This window comes from Zonotrichia leucophrys, chromosome 2 (genome assembly GCF_028769735.1).
Source record: "Zonotrichia leucophrys gambelii isolate GWCS_2022_RI chromosome 2, RI_Zleu_2.0, whole genome shotgun sequence".
NCBI classification, from domain to species: Eukaryota; Metazoa; Chordata; class Aves; order Passeriformes; family Passerellidae; genus Zonotrichia; species Zonotrichia leucophrys.
The window spans coordinates 130,307,154-130,321,896 of record NC_088171.1 but is presented as its reverse complement, the minus strand read 5'-3'; the positions used below and the strand labels follow the sequence as shown (position 1 = coordinate 130,321,896).

Below are 14,743 nucleotides of genomic sequence, written 5' to 3'. Positions count from 1 at the left end.
TGCAGAAAGGTAAAATTGGAGAGTACTGCAATGAATTGCAGTTTGCTGTCTTGGTCAAGTAATTTTATGATAGTTTTGTGTGAGATTTTGTTGCTGTCTTTTGTTTACAGAAGCTTTATACTTGACTTGAATCAAAAGACAACATTGACATTTAGTGTGTGTAATATGATGTGCTACATGGTATAATTTTGCTTGGAAATGGTTACTTTGGGAGCCAGGGCTGGAGGGTCTTTTAGAGCTTAGTGATGCATCAATCTCCAGGGGCTTGGAACTGGGGGAAACCATTCCCTACCATGGACAGCGCTCCAGCTGTGGCAGCTCTCTGGAATTTGGCTCTTTGGGTCACATCTGCAAACAACAAAGTCAAAGGCTACTCAAAAATTGTATGAATATATTTCCTTCAACGACATTTGGAGGATTTTTGTAAGTTACCTCCTTGTGGCGAAATGGTATCAATATAGTTGTATTAATTGTTGTAAAATATGAAGTTGTAAATACAGGTGCTTTGGTTTTGAGTGGAGAAATAGCACTGTTTAGTATAGATTTACTTATCTGGTAAAATGTTTAATTTGCACATTTTGAATTTTAGTAAGATGTGGAGTCATCTGCTTAGGTTTTTTGATATTTTAAAAAAGATTTGTTTGTCCTTTTGTTCTAGTGTCCTTGGAGATTAATCTCCAGAGGCAAAGTTTAGCTAAGACTGTAGCTTTGGCAACAACAGACTCTTGCTAAACTTCAATTGTTTAGATGTGTCTACTCTGGTGGTATTGATTTTATGACTACAGAGATACTAAACTTTTGGAGCGTTGGATTTGAAATTGCATTTGTAGCGCTTAATGCTCAGTGCAGCCTCCTGGGTTCTGGAGAATTTGAAAAAAGCACACTTGTGGACTTTGTGCTGCTCCTCAGGAAAGAATTTATCCCTACAGATTTTTTGGTGGTTTTATTCACTTGCTGTAGAACACCTATATTTCAGTGGCAAAGATGCCCGTTACATTATTCTTAGAAATCACAGAAGTATAAGTAACCTTTACCTACTTTTTCCCACTTCTATTTAAAACAAAACCCTTTTGAAAAAATCTCCATACACGAAAAACCAACAAACCCTTTATTATACATGAACTTACTGATGCTTTTATTATTTTGGTTTGAATTGTAGGAATTACAATTTCTTAAAAGACTGTTCCTCACGTGTGAAAATCTGCTTCTAGTATATTTGAAGCTAAACTTATTTAGGAAGCTGGTTTTTGTATGGGACTTCCAACAATGTAGTGTACCACTGGCTGGAAATATCTCCATAGGCAGTTTTGCAGTTTTTAGCAAATCCATGACCTCTGTTTTTTATTTCTTGGACTGTGCTTTCTCTCTTAATGCATTCAGCCAAAAAGACATACAGCTGAAAATGGTGCTGGTCCTTTTCCTGAAAGACCCTTGACAGCAAAATACTGAAGAAACTTTGGACCTGTGGAGAGACAGCTGCACTTTTTTCAATGAAATTAGTAGCTTGCTTTAAAATCATATTTAAATAACTGGCTATAATTTTATAATTGCTAGTTAAATAGTCTGCAAAAATATTTCCATACTGAAATTAGGAAAAGGAGCTAAATGCCTTGTGCTGCTGTCTATTTATGTACAGGTTGGTTTACACCACTCTAGTGATGAATATGGGTGTCTTATGCCCCTTAATTACTGAAATAATAAATCTGGCTTTCTGAGTTCATATAAACTAAAAATGTCATTGTTTGAAGGAGTCAGATAGAAAATCCTTAAAAACAGGGTATTCCACATATTTTTCAGTAGTTTTAGATTGATATGCAGAAAAAGCCAATTCAGATTATGTTAGAAATCTGACAGTACTAAGCTCTGAAAACATTGAATTTGACTGTATTTCTGGATTTCCTCTTTCTGGTCATTGAGGACTTTGAATCCTGAAAAACCAAAAAATGTGCTATGTCAGCTGGGCAAATTTTTAGTTGTGGAACTCAAAAAATCACTTACGTAATGGTAAAATTTTCCACATACCCTAAAGAGAAAAGTTATATATGAGTGTGAAAAAGATGAATACCTGGAAAAAGCAGAGTAGAATGGAAGAAGCAACTTAAGTATTTTCCCAGTTAACTGACAATACTTTGATGTTTATTTTAATTCTTAATTTGAATTAAAACTCCCTTGTGTCAACAATTTTATTTAATGCAGGTTTCAGAAGACTGCTCTTGAAGCCTGTGGGTTTAGGCCTCTATCATTAACTAGCTTTTTTAAGCATAGTCACCAAACTAGAACTTGATAGTGTCTATGAAATATATTTTTAGATGTGTGTAATGTGATAAATTTCAAAACAGAGAAATTCTAAGGCTTGTTTTTTTCTAGCACAAGTGAGTTGGGTCCCCAGATAGCTTCAGTATGCATGAAAGACAGGAATATGGGTAGTATTTAATTTCTTTATGATATTATTAGAAATATGAATGTTTGCCACATACTGTGAATTCCCAAGTGAGATATTTTTCCAATAACATTACATCTAAAAATATGTAAATGGATTTGTTCCCAGCAGGCTTCAGTTCATGTGCTTACTGTTTGGTTGTTGACAGAAATTGGTTTTGATATGCCTCAGAGGAGTCCTACTGAACAAGATGTGGGTATATTAGGTTTTAGAATGAGAAAGTTCCAGGTGTGTTAATGCTTAGTTAACTTATAAAAAAACTGTGGGAGCACCTAGGCATAATATATGCACACTTGAAAAGTAACCTAGCAGCTGGTGTTCACTTTTCCAAACCTATTTCTAAATATGTCTCAAGTAAAAAAGTAATTGTTAAAATTCTTTGTCTACAGTAATCCATAGTGTTATGTTTTCTTAATTAGTTTAAAGTTAATTGGTTTTGTATGCGCTATTGTATTCATAGTTTTTAGCAACTTTTTTTATGGTGTCTTGCATTTCTAGGATGCTGATTGACTTAACAACTACACAGAATATTAAAGAGTTTTAAGTCGTTTCATCATTTTTGGATAAAAATGATACATAGTTTGTTTAAATTTTGATTTTTTTGAAAAGAGTGCAAGTTAAGAATAATAAATGTACTAAAATAACGATATTTTTTAACTAAATAAATGAGTTTATCATGTCTTCCTTTTCACTGCCAAGAATTTGTTTTAATTTATAGGTTATGTTCAGAGTTTGATTAGGCGTGTTGTAAATAATGTCAACATTGTGATCAACAATCTCATCTTAAAGTATGTGGAGGATGATATTGTTCTCTCAGTCAATATCACATCTGCAGAATGCTATACAGTGGATGAGTTTTGGGATCGAGCATTTATGGACATCTCTGGTGAGTTGATATTTTTTTAATCAGAAGTAGGACAATTTGTCTGTTTTGATTTCCAGTCAGTTTTTTCTCTTGTTCTTACCCTAATTCTGATGAGCCAACTGTAATATTATAGACTGATTGATACTACATCCTTGTATGATCACAGATAATCATGCAAGATCTCTTGTCCTCTGCTCACGCTTGCCATGGTATTTTAATTAGTGCTTGCTGCTGGCACTGAGTGCTTAGGCAAGTTTTGTGAGTGAGCAGTAGCACATTAAGGCATTCCATTGCACTTGTTTGTGATGGTCTTCTAACCCTGAACAGGCTGCCAAGAGAGGCAGTCAGATGTGCTCACAGTAGTGAGCACAGCATACCAGTTGCAAGGCATGATTCATTTCACTTCACATTTTCAGGGGAAGAAAGCCCCCAACTTCTGACTCTTTATCTTGGTCTTCAGTGTTTGAATGTTTCAGTTGTTGAATTGCCAGCACTCACCTGTAAGTCTGGCTGCTCTTACTGATATTGGCTAGAGGTGGAACTGGGGCACAGTAACTGTGCTAAGATCAAACAGAAGATTTCAGGTAGAGTGTTGAATTCAATTAATGTTTTCCTGAACCTATTTTTTTTTTGTTCTGGCTAAAATAATTACAAGCTAATATGACAAAATCACAAAATATATTTTGTGTTAAGATCACTACAAAAGCTTTTGTTTCTTTTGGAAGGTTCAAAAGAAAACTTTGGGGGATAATATGCAAAACTATTTCTGTGAGAATAATGAGATTGATAGTAATTGTATGCTTCCACATGAAACAGTACTCTTCTTTTATAAAAAGAGGCAAGTTATAGCAGACAGGGTGAAAATTTTTATTGGGTGTAACTAATTTGTCCTCACGTCCTGTGCGTTCAGCATAACAGCACATGATCCTCTTCAGTCACATAAGCAAGTACTTTGCTTCTCTTCAGTCACACAAACAAGTACTTTGATTTAAATAATGACTAAAAAGCTGTCTTGTATTGCTTTCTTCTAGTTAAGAACCTGTATGCACAACTTACTTCTTGTATGTAATATACTTTTTTAACCTATATGTTTCTTTTAAAAGCCACTGATCTGGTACTGAGGAAGATGATCAACTTTTCTGACTGCACAGTATGTCTTGATAAGAGAAATGCTAGTGGTAAAATTGAATTTTACCAGGAACCTCTGCTGTACAAGTGTTCCTTCAGGACTCGTCTGCATTTTACTTATGATAACCTCAACTCCAAAATGCCATCCATTATTAAAGTAGGTATCCAAAATAATTATTTTTGCTACTCCCTTATGAAGTTTTGAAGCTTTTCAAAATATCCTTTAAAATTTTAAGTAAAATGAAAAGCTTATGCTGTTGTGTTTTGCTAAAGGAATTTTAAATTGTGTTTTGTTCATATGATGCAGTTAGTTTATGTGCAGAAACAGCACCTAAGTAAGTAAGTTATGTTCTCTAATATTTTCATTTTTTCCTGGCGTTTAAAAAAAACCCCATAATTGTAAGGGGGAAAGAAAGTCTGCAGATAATCTGTTAAAAAACCCTCGGTGGTATACTTTAGAGTGTCTGCAATAAGATGGAAAGGATTTTTTTTGCCTTAAGTTGTTGTTTCAAATGTAGCTCCAGCTCTTATGAATAACGTGAGGCATCAGTGGATTGACACTCTGAGTGTACCACGTGAGGTGGATTAGCAAGCCAAACTCAGCTCCTAGTGAGAGCAGGGGCACACTATTATTATTATTATTATTATTATTATTATTATTACTACTACTACTACTGCTACTACTACTACTACTACTATTGGGTCATCAGGATGCAGTTTTTTAGCAACTGCCTAAAATATTTAGCCAATGATTGGAAATAGCTGTTTTTTCATAGGGCTGAAGCAAAAAGAACTGCTGTTAGTAAATATAACAACTTCACTAATGGAATTAAATTTAATCTGAGGATGCTAAAATCCTTTTAAAAGCCTCTGTTGCAAGTGGTATTACTGTAGCTTCAGCACCCTGAAGGGTTGGTTGCTGAAGGACAGTGGTTTTCCAGCTCAGGACAGAAGCCAGCAGTGCTCCATCTTTCTCTCCAAATCTGGGAGGTTCTTGCTAATGTAAACTTTATTACTATGTGTTATTAACTGACTAAAGCATGTCTGATTTTAAGTCTTGAGAGGAGGTTCCCAGGACATGTGCCCTTTTGGTTTCTTTGTAGGAGCCAGAACATTTTAATAATCATAATTTTGATTACTATGTCCATTGCTAAGTTTTGGCTAAACTAATCTTAGGGAGTTTTAATAGAGTTAAAACTTCTCAAAGGAGGACCATTTTTAAGTGCTTGGATATGTTTTTGTATGCTTTTGAACTGGGAACACAGCTCCTACTTTTAGATTTAGAATGAAAATAATGTACGTGGGTGGAGGTGACAAAACACACGTAAATGATTAGATTTGTAAGCTTTTTGTTGCTGTTCTTGTAAAATTCATCATGGAATGAGGCAACCTTGAGGCAGATGAGCTGATGTGGACGGGGGGTGTGAGTCCTGCCTCCACCTCTTTGTAGCAGCACTGAGATGTGTCTGACCTCTCAATAATCTAAATTCCCTCACGGTGTTGACACTGTATTGGAAGGTAACTCTACACAAAGGTTATAGTTTTCCTACAGTTGTAGGGAGAGGAGTCAATCTTCTGAGGGGCAGCGGAGTTGCCATGACAGAGGAATTCTATTCATTGCCTACAATGCTGCTTAGTGTTCCTGTCCTCCACTAGGACGTATGCTGTTTGTGTGCCTTTAAAGAGGCTTCTGGCAAAGCAATCTTTTTTTCTTCATTCCACATCTGAAGAGATTTATTCCTTATCCATCCTGTTGTTCTCCTGCACAGGAAAGGTTTACTGTTAACAACTTTAAATCAACTGGCCTTGGAAAATTGGCATGCAAAGATTAATTTTTAATTTCCAAAATGTATCTCAGGAGTTTACATGCTTTTTTATTTCAGAGAATTAAAAAAAATAGCATAATTCTGACACCTGACATATTTCATCTTGTCTGTGTAAGCAGCTGATACAATGTTATTACTCATTCTCTATGACTTGGGCTAAGACTTCATTAATTTGCTCATATTAGCACGTATTTATACAAATACCGATTTTGCCACTATAATATTATTTACCCATGGATGTGCTATACTGTTTACAAAGTAACTTTACATGGATTTTGAATTGGATTGCATTAAGGCCAACACTGATATGTAATTACTTTTAATTTCCATTATTTTTGCTTGCAACATGTAGAAATTGGATCCGGAGTTGAAAATATGTCTAATGTTGGACAGTAGTTTTGGTACAATAATTTTATGCAGCTCTTACTTAATGAAAGGTACCTTTCTTATCTTGTTTGACTTTGATGTTATAGAATGATCACATATTCAAAATATTTTGAAGTATTTAGTTGTTTAGCAGCTAAAATTTTAAAAGAAGGATAACTTTTCATGCCATTAATTTTAGTCTTTGCAAAGCTTTCTTTCATTTAGTGAAAGACGTCTTAACTGCATGTTTGAAATGGAATATTCAGAGGAGCCAGTTTTCTGACTGCAGTTGGAATCAATTCTTCCCCCCATTACTTGGCCATTTGGAACAGTGTTTGGAGTGGGAAAGAGTCAAAATGAAGGACCTTATATTTTAAAACCAGTATATCTAGAGTTTATCTAGATATACTATCTAAATATCTAGGTTATCTAGAGCATGCAGAGATTTTAAAGAAACTCTATAATGAAAATAAAATTAGAGCATTGTAAGAGGATTTATTAAATGCTCTTACATCACTTAGATTTGAGAAAGTTCTTCAGCAATAACTTTAAAAAACAAATACATAAATATTTGTGTGTGTAAAACATGTTACACTTAATTTTTCAGCTGAAGATCTCTCTTGTGGCAACCCAAGTGAATGTTTTTGGTAGGCTTTGTTTGCAGCCCTTTGCCTTCTGTCGTATTGCACATCTCATTTTTGGAAATAAAATGCCCATACCAAATGAATACAGAGAAGTATATGGTTTAAAACTAGGCTTTACTGATGTCAGAGCTCTGTATTATTTGTTTTTGTTCTCTTTTCATGTTACAGATTCACACATTAGTTGAAAGTTTGAAACTTTCAATCTCTGATCAGCAGCTTCCGATGTTTATACGTATAATGCAGCTTGGGATTGCTCTGTATTATGGAGAAATTGGTAACTTCAAAGATGGGGAAAGTGAAGAGTTGATTTGCCACACTAAAGATATGTTGGGAAATATCACAGGTGAGTACAGTTTTTAATTTGTTAGAAGAAATGTTAAAAACATTCATTTCTTTGCTTTTTGCAAATGTAAATATCCAAGTCTAGTTCTTGCCAAGTATCTTGATAGTCTTGCAGTTTGCTAGAGGCATTGTACTGGGTAAGGATGCAGTACTTTCACATGCTTAATGTTTTGTTCTATAATTCTGATGGTCTTAATTAACTGAGGTTAAATATGATCTAAGAAGACCATTTTGGGAGTTGTGACACTGTAGGGTACTTCGGATTTGTCTGTCAGTATATCATGCATTAAGGCACCTTTCCATAAGCAAGTCTGAAACTGGCAGCAGCCACACTTGAGCTAAATAAGAGAAAAGCCAAGGTGTGCTTCTTAATTTCTTTGAAAATGGTCATTGAGAGTAGATGTATCAGAACTTGTCCTAAGCAAGGAAGTATTACTTTGTTCTGTTTCCCATAGTTCTGTCCTTTTACCTTGTCTGGTCTCAACTTTTTATTTTCATATAACAGGTGTTCCTTCTTCTGTGTGATCTTTTGTGGTAACTTAGTGCAACAGGATCTTTTCAGGAGCATTGCACTCATGAGGGGTGAATGTTCTTCATCTTTGTGTGATTGCTTCCCATCTGCTGCTTCTCAGGCACATGGGGTGACTCTTGGGGTGATTCTGTGCAGGGCCTGGACTTGGTCCTTGTGGGTCCCTTCCAACCCAGCTTATTCTGCAATTCTCTGAATTTATTTAGAGATTTGTATTTTAATTTAAATCGCCTCAAGACAAAAGTTGTGGTTATCTTTCCAAAGTTGCATTTGAATCTTTTGAATTGGGGAAATAGGAAGAGAAATTTACCTCACCTAGAAAATTCTTGGAATTTCATTTGAAGGTGACATAGCTCTCTTAAGCTAGGCTTAAATTTATAATATTACAGCAGTTTAAAGCTATGCATAAACTAATAAATTAATTATGTTCTGTTGAAGAAATATACCATTTTAATTTGCATTAGGAGATTGTAATTTTTTAAAAAATTCTGTGTTGCTGTCGTTGCTGTCTTCTCTGGTTTCAGAGAAATAGATGCATGATGGGTAAATGGCAGCACTGGAAATTTTTTTCCGAATATGGCCTTCACTGTTGTTTGGCACAGATAACTATTTCACTCTTAATTCAGATGTAGAATCCTCTGTCATGTTACTGCTGTGTATAAATGAGAAAACAAATAAGATATCTGTAAATAGTTCTCTCTTATTGTCTCTGAAGATGGGTTTTCTGCACTAGAAACTCTGCATTGCAAACATGAGTTCATTACACATAAAATACATGATTAGAAGGAATTAATATTCTGCAAATATTGGCTTAATATTCTGCTGAGACTTTAAAAGCATACAAGTTTTAGAAAAATCATCAGTGTGTATTTTAGTAACTTTCTGTATCTAACCAATGATTTGTACTATTTACAGGACAAAGTGTCAGGAAGTTTTCTCTGAAGCACTGCATTGCCCTTGCTTTCAGACAGAGGGTTGTCTCTGTATCATGGAATATCTTTCTTTTGTTAGAATGAAATTTGGCTAAGTGTTTATGCCATGGAGAATGACAATGTATTGAGCGCTGCTTGAGTTTTGTGCCTGCATTCCTGGAGTCAGTAAGGCAACTAGGGCTATTTGAATACAGGAAAGACAGAGAAAGGAGAGAGAAATCATATGAGTCAATGTGAGAACAGCTGGGATGGGTAAGCAGTGACTTTCAGATGAAAAAAATAGAAGGATTGGAGACAGAGTAACTGGGATGAGAAAACTGGAAGGAAGCTTTAACTGTGGAAGGGGACAGAAGTCAGCAGAGCTATGTGGGTTTTACTCAGCTTCTTTTGGTTAACGTGTGAAGATGTGGTGATACAAATATAATTTAAGCAACGATTAATGTTAAACGGCATCTTCCTACAGGACACAGTTGCTTTTGCATCTAGAATTAAATTTGAAGTTCTTACATCCAAATATGTGTAAAATCTTTGGCAGTCCATCTTGTCATCTCTGTATTAATGAGTGCCTTCAGGAACGTTGAATTGCAATTGCTGTTGGTCAGTCCCATTTGCATTCTTTTGAACAACTGTCAGTTTGACTTCCTAGCTTTTCATAAGACAGCCATCTCAAAAAGAAATAATATAATGTAACTCTGCACTGTTATGCACAAGATGTTTCAGAAGGGTCAGGGATAAGATGGCAAAAGAAATCTGTAATTGCCTACACAGCTTTTGTTCAACTGTGCTGTGCTCTAACATTATTGTTGTACTTATGATCATATGTATTTGACAGAACTATCTCCTTCAGAACACAAGACAGATGGCAGTTGTTGGATGGCCAAGGCAGAGATGTAGAGGCAGTTTTAGAAGCCCATTTGTATCTTTACTGCAAAATATTTTGCCACACACAAGCTAAAATGGTCGTGCCATTTATGCTTGTTTCCAGTGTCTTAGTTGTGAGTTTGTAGTAGCTTTTTTGGTTTGTAGCAGACAAATTGTGAATAAGAAAATGAATTTTAATGTATACATTATTTAGTGACACAAGAATGAACGTCTACATCTCTGTCCTTGAAGCATGTACTAAGCTTCACTCATACAGTTTCATGGCTGATTCAATGAGATGAAAATTCATGCTATTGCCAGCAGGGATGCATTCTTCCTTCTTCCTCTAGTGCCAGCACTTGTATTCATGTAGCCATAGGCTAGGCTGGATCACCCATACCTGGCTGAAAATATATAGACAGAGAAATAAATAAATAAATACCAAGAGAGTAATTTTCTACTATGTTAATTCCAGATTGATGTTGAGAGATACCAGTTTCCAGACTCCTATTACAGATAAATATCTCAAATCCTTTAAGAGAAAGTAAATTTCTGAAGGTCAAATTTGATTTGAGCATGCAAGCAGTGAGATGCAGTCACACTGCACTTGTGTAATACATATAAAATGTATTTCTTAACCGGAACCACTCTCCTGCATTATGGAGCAAGACTTCCAGTGTGAACTATGAATGGCTAGAAAAAAATGACTTTAGAAACCTGATGCAGGGTAACATTTTGTCCTTTAAGGAACTCATGTAGGTAAAACAGTGGTTTTGTCACTATGTTTGTTTCATTATCCAGTATGTTTTCAGGCAATGAAGTGGTTAGTGTAGTTAGTTCAAAGCAAAGAGACTGTGTTTCCCACATACATGCTCTCCTTCATATATTCCTTGTTATAAATGAATTTACAATGTATTTATATTTGTAGTGTTTAGAGGATGTTGTGTGTTGTTTATCAGGCTGATGTGCATATTTTCTTAAGTTTGGTGATTGTATAGGGGCTGTAGTAGTTTTAATTTAGTGATAGAAAATATATATATATTCCTCTTTCAATTTTCTGTCTCACAGTATATAGGTAGAGGAGCTAGGGTAAAATGGTGCTTATTTTAATGTTTTCCAAAATATTAAAAAAACATGATAATCCAAACTATTACTTGGCATATTTTACTGTTCTCTCCGTGTATTTCAAAAAGAGGTATGCTAAATGATGGTTGAAATTTATGGCCAGGTAGACCAAATGTTATGCATGACCCAGGTTCTACAGCTCCACCTTTTTTTCAGTTGTTGCCAGGCCTTCCACCATTTATTTTGTGCTTGCCAACAGCAGTCTGTACTAAACTACTTGAGTCATGATCAGTGTCAGTTTTTTTCCTTCTACAGCTGACAGTTCTTCCTGTTGGCTTTTTCCAGGATTTTATGTGCACCTCTTCTATATTTGCTGTTTCAAGATTTGTTTCTGGATTTACATCTGTTCCTTGAGACTTGTATGAAGGGAGTAGAAAGGGAGCTTGCACTGCCTTTCTGGGAGGAGATACCCTTGCCTCTTAAGCAAGTGCAGAGAATTCTCAGGAGTGTTTTTTATTCTTCTTTCCTCAGTTATGCAAGTATAAAAAGAGTAGAAGGCTAAAGAGTAGTTAAACTAAGCAATAAAAGGTCTGAAACTTGTAAAAATGGGATCTCTGAGATTGAAAATACGTGAATAGAATTGGAATATGGCTATTTCTGTTCTCAGTTAAATGATTCATTGGACATAATGTTCACCTTCAGGAACAGTACTGCATCCAGTACTACCCACAGTAATTCTGAAGTATTTAATAGCCCTCATGAGTCCCACATGAGTGGTGATGAAACCAGATAAAAGCTATTTGTGCTCTTTGTACATGCAGTACATTACCTCCCTGTTTAGATCATGAGTCTTAGACTTGAATCTTTGGGGAAGTTCTTACTTTGTTCTGCATGCGATCTCTGCTGGTTTTCACAGGTGACCAGCATTTTGACTTTTGACTCACAGATGGGTACCAGCGTTTTTGAGCATAGATTAACTTGTAGTTAGTTATGTAGTAGCATAGATTAACTTAAAGTACTTTTGAATTTAATTTTAAAATTGGAAACTATAAGATCATAATATCATTATTTAGTCAGATTTAATTTTACAGCTTTAGGAAGTCTTTAATGAAAGCAGTCTTGAGGACTTGTGGTGTAGATGGCAAATTCTGGTCTCACTGCAGATGTATGGTACTAAAACTATGGCAAAGACCCTTAATATTTTTTGGAGAAAAATGTTAATGAATCAAAGAAGTGCTTGAAAAAACTCATATTCAGTAATTTAAAATTTGTACTGACTTCCTATGATTATAAGCCAAGTATCAGTGAATGCTGTGTGGAATACAGTCCAAGATAAATTTCACATACCATAAATTTGAATTCAATAAATAAATTTTTAAGTATAGTTTATCTGAAATTTAGTTTGGTTTTTGTTTTAAAAGGCACAGAAGATGAAGCAAGCTCAGTAATGCAATATCCTACACAGTACAGTGGTCAAGATCCTTACTTCCATCAAGATGATGACCAGCAACAAGGATGGGTTTCTTGGGCTTGGTCTTTTGTTCCTGCTATTGTGAGTTATGATGATGAAGAGAATGATTCTGGTGGAATTGGTGATGGAACAGCAGAACAGCAGAAGTCTCAGTCCCTCAAGGATCCTATTATTTCAGTTGGCTTTTACTGTACAAAGGCAACAGTGACTTTTAAGGTAAATATTTCTCTGTGTCACTTATTGAGGAAGTGCATAAAGATTTCCTGAGCATTCAAATACTGTTTGATTCAAGACAAATATTGTTGGTATTATGAAGGGAGTATTTAGTTAATGAATAACAAGAAATGTGAATGCTAAAAATTCCTCTTCAATTGTACTGGTCTGATAATGGCAACGTGAGTAGTTTTTGTTATTTGAGCTTAGAATTTGAGTGTGAACTTCATCATGTTCAAAAGAAACCACTTAATTTACTTAGATTAATATTTTTTGATGGGAAAAAAGCCTGAAGGCATTCTGTGAGTGTTCACTGCAGAATTCCATTACAAATACATATTTCTTTATAAAAGCCCCTCTAATTTAGAGCTAGGATTGGAGGAATTTTTAGAGACTATTCCTTTTTTTGACTATTGTATGTGAAAATACCAATTTAACTTGATAATGCTGAATTAATTTTCCATAGGTCAAAATTTTATTGAAGGAAAAAAAGATAAATAGTACATATAGGCTGAGCTATAAACAGTATATGTAGAAAAAGATTTAATATAAGCTCTAAGCACAGCTGGAAATTGTTGCTGGCCTTCTAATGTTTTGTAAGCTTGCAGAAGGGAATATGGAGAGTCTGACTAAGATATTGAGATGTATTGACAGAAATTAGAAATTAAAGTATTGAATTAGCAGAATACTTGCAATGTTTCAAGCTATTTGCAAGCAGTTCTATGTGCATGACTACACCAAGTGGCTCTTGGCTTTACAATTAAGCATGTATTAAATCATGGTCAGAACTTTGCTACAGAGTAATTTAGCATGATTTTTATGACTTTAAGCCTTTCAGATTAACTGCAAGACTTTTGTAACTCTCATACAAAAATTATGTGCCTGATTATACCCAGTACCATCAGGAGCTCCCTGTCCCTTTTCTGCCTGTTTGGCTTGACATCTGTGCACAAGAATGTTTTATGGGGCTTTGCCTAATTTAGCTATTTTTGATTGGTGGTGTAGAAGGGCATTTAGCTGCTCAGAAACTGCCTGAAAGGGTGAGACAAGTGACTTTGGAAGCTGTAGATATTCTGTGGGGATGTTGATGTTTTAAGCCTTCAGCCTCCTGAAAAATTTGGTTGAAAAATTTGAAGATATCAACAGCATTCAAGTGTTCAGTCGTGTTCTTTTGTGTCAGTCTGCTTCAGCTTGCATTAAAAGAGGCTAAAAATAAATACTATAATTTTATTCCCTCCATTAATTATATTCCTGGGACACCGCTTGAAACATGAACAAGCCACTAAAGTCCAAATTTTTCATTTATCATGGCTCAGCATCTTCTTTTACACTGTCATACAGTAGTAATTTTGTGCTCTTGTTCCTCATGCGAGAAAACTCATTAAAAATAATATGAGCTTATTCTTTGAACATGTGTTTTGCTAGAGAGGGTTTTCCTAATGCTTCGTTTGCAAATTCACGCATTTTATATTAGGAAGTGATTAAAAACTACTCAAAATGTGACATTTTGCATTTTAGAGATTTGAAATGTGAAGTGATGTATGATGCTAATATGGTGACAGGAGGAAAACAGAATTCATTGTTCTGCTTGCATGCAAAGAGTGTATGGAATTAATTTGTGGTTCATATTTTGGTTAAAAAATAAGGTCAAGTTTCTGCATTAACATTTTGAATAGTTGATATCATTCCAGCTAAAATCATGCCAAATTAAATGTACCGTTTTCTAATAATGGTGAAAACTATTCTTGTAATTTCTGAGTTCTTTTAATCAATTAATTGCTTTTCCTCTGCAATAATTGCACACAGGTGAAGGGTGATCAGTGACTTTTTTCGTCCAATTTTCTTGGACATTCAGATTACACAATTTTAAATTGAAACAGCATCCGTTTGTATCCAGTCTTGAAAACAAAGAGAGTGTGTAGATATTCGTTTCAAAAAATAACAATTTGAAATATTTAAACTGTTCACCATAAACTAACTTGAGGGTTTTTTGTGCCAAATGTAATGTATTCAATATAGAGTGCATCTTTTTACTTCTTTTTCTTGGCTCTGTGTTATGTG

At 34.9% G+C, this 14,743-nt stretch overlaps 1 protein-coding gene across 5 annotated transcripts in view; it reads left to right on the top strand.

Moving 5' to 3' along the window:
* Positions 1–14,743, top strand: part of VPS13B (vacuolar protein sorting 13 homolog B) — a 433,030-nt gene that overhangs the window by 45,853 nt on the left and 372,434 nt on the right. For 4 of the 5 annotated variants that reach the window (XM_064706432.1, XM_064706433.1, XM_064706435.1 and 1 more), the window contains exons 5-8: positions 3,159–3,326; positions 4,409–4,590; positions 7,438–7,612; positions 12,420–12,685. In XM_064706432.1, the coding sequence (XP_064562502.1) occupies positions 3,159–3,326; positions 4,409–4,590; positions 7,438–7,612; positions 12,420–12,685 (791 nt within the window). The remainder of the gene's footprint in view (positions 1–3,158; positions 3,327–4,408; positions 4,591–7,437; positions 7,613–12,419; positions 12,686–14,743) is intronic. The other variant, XM_064706436.1, reaches the window with a different exon arrangement.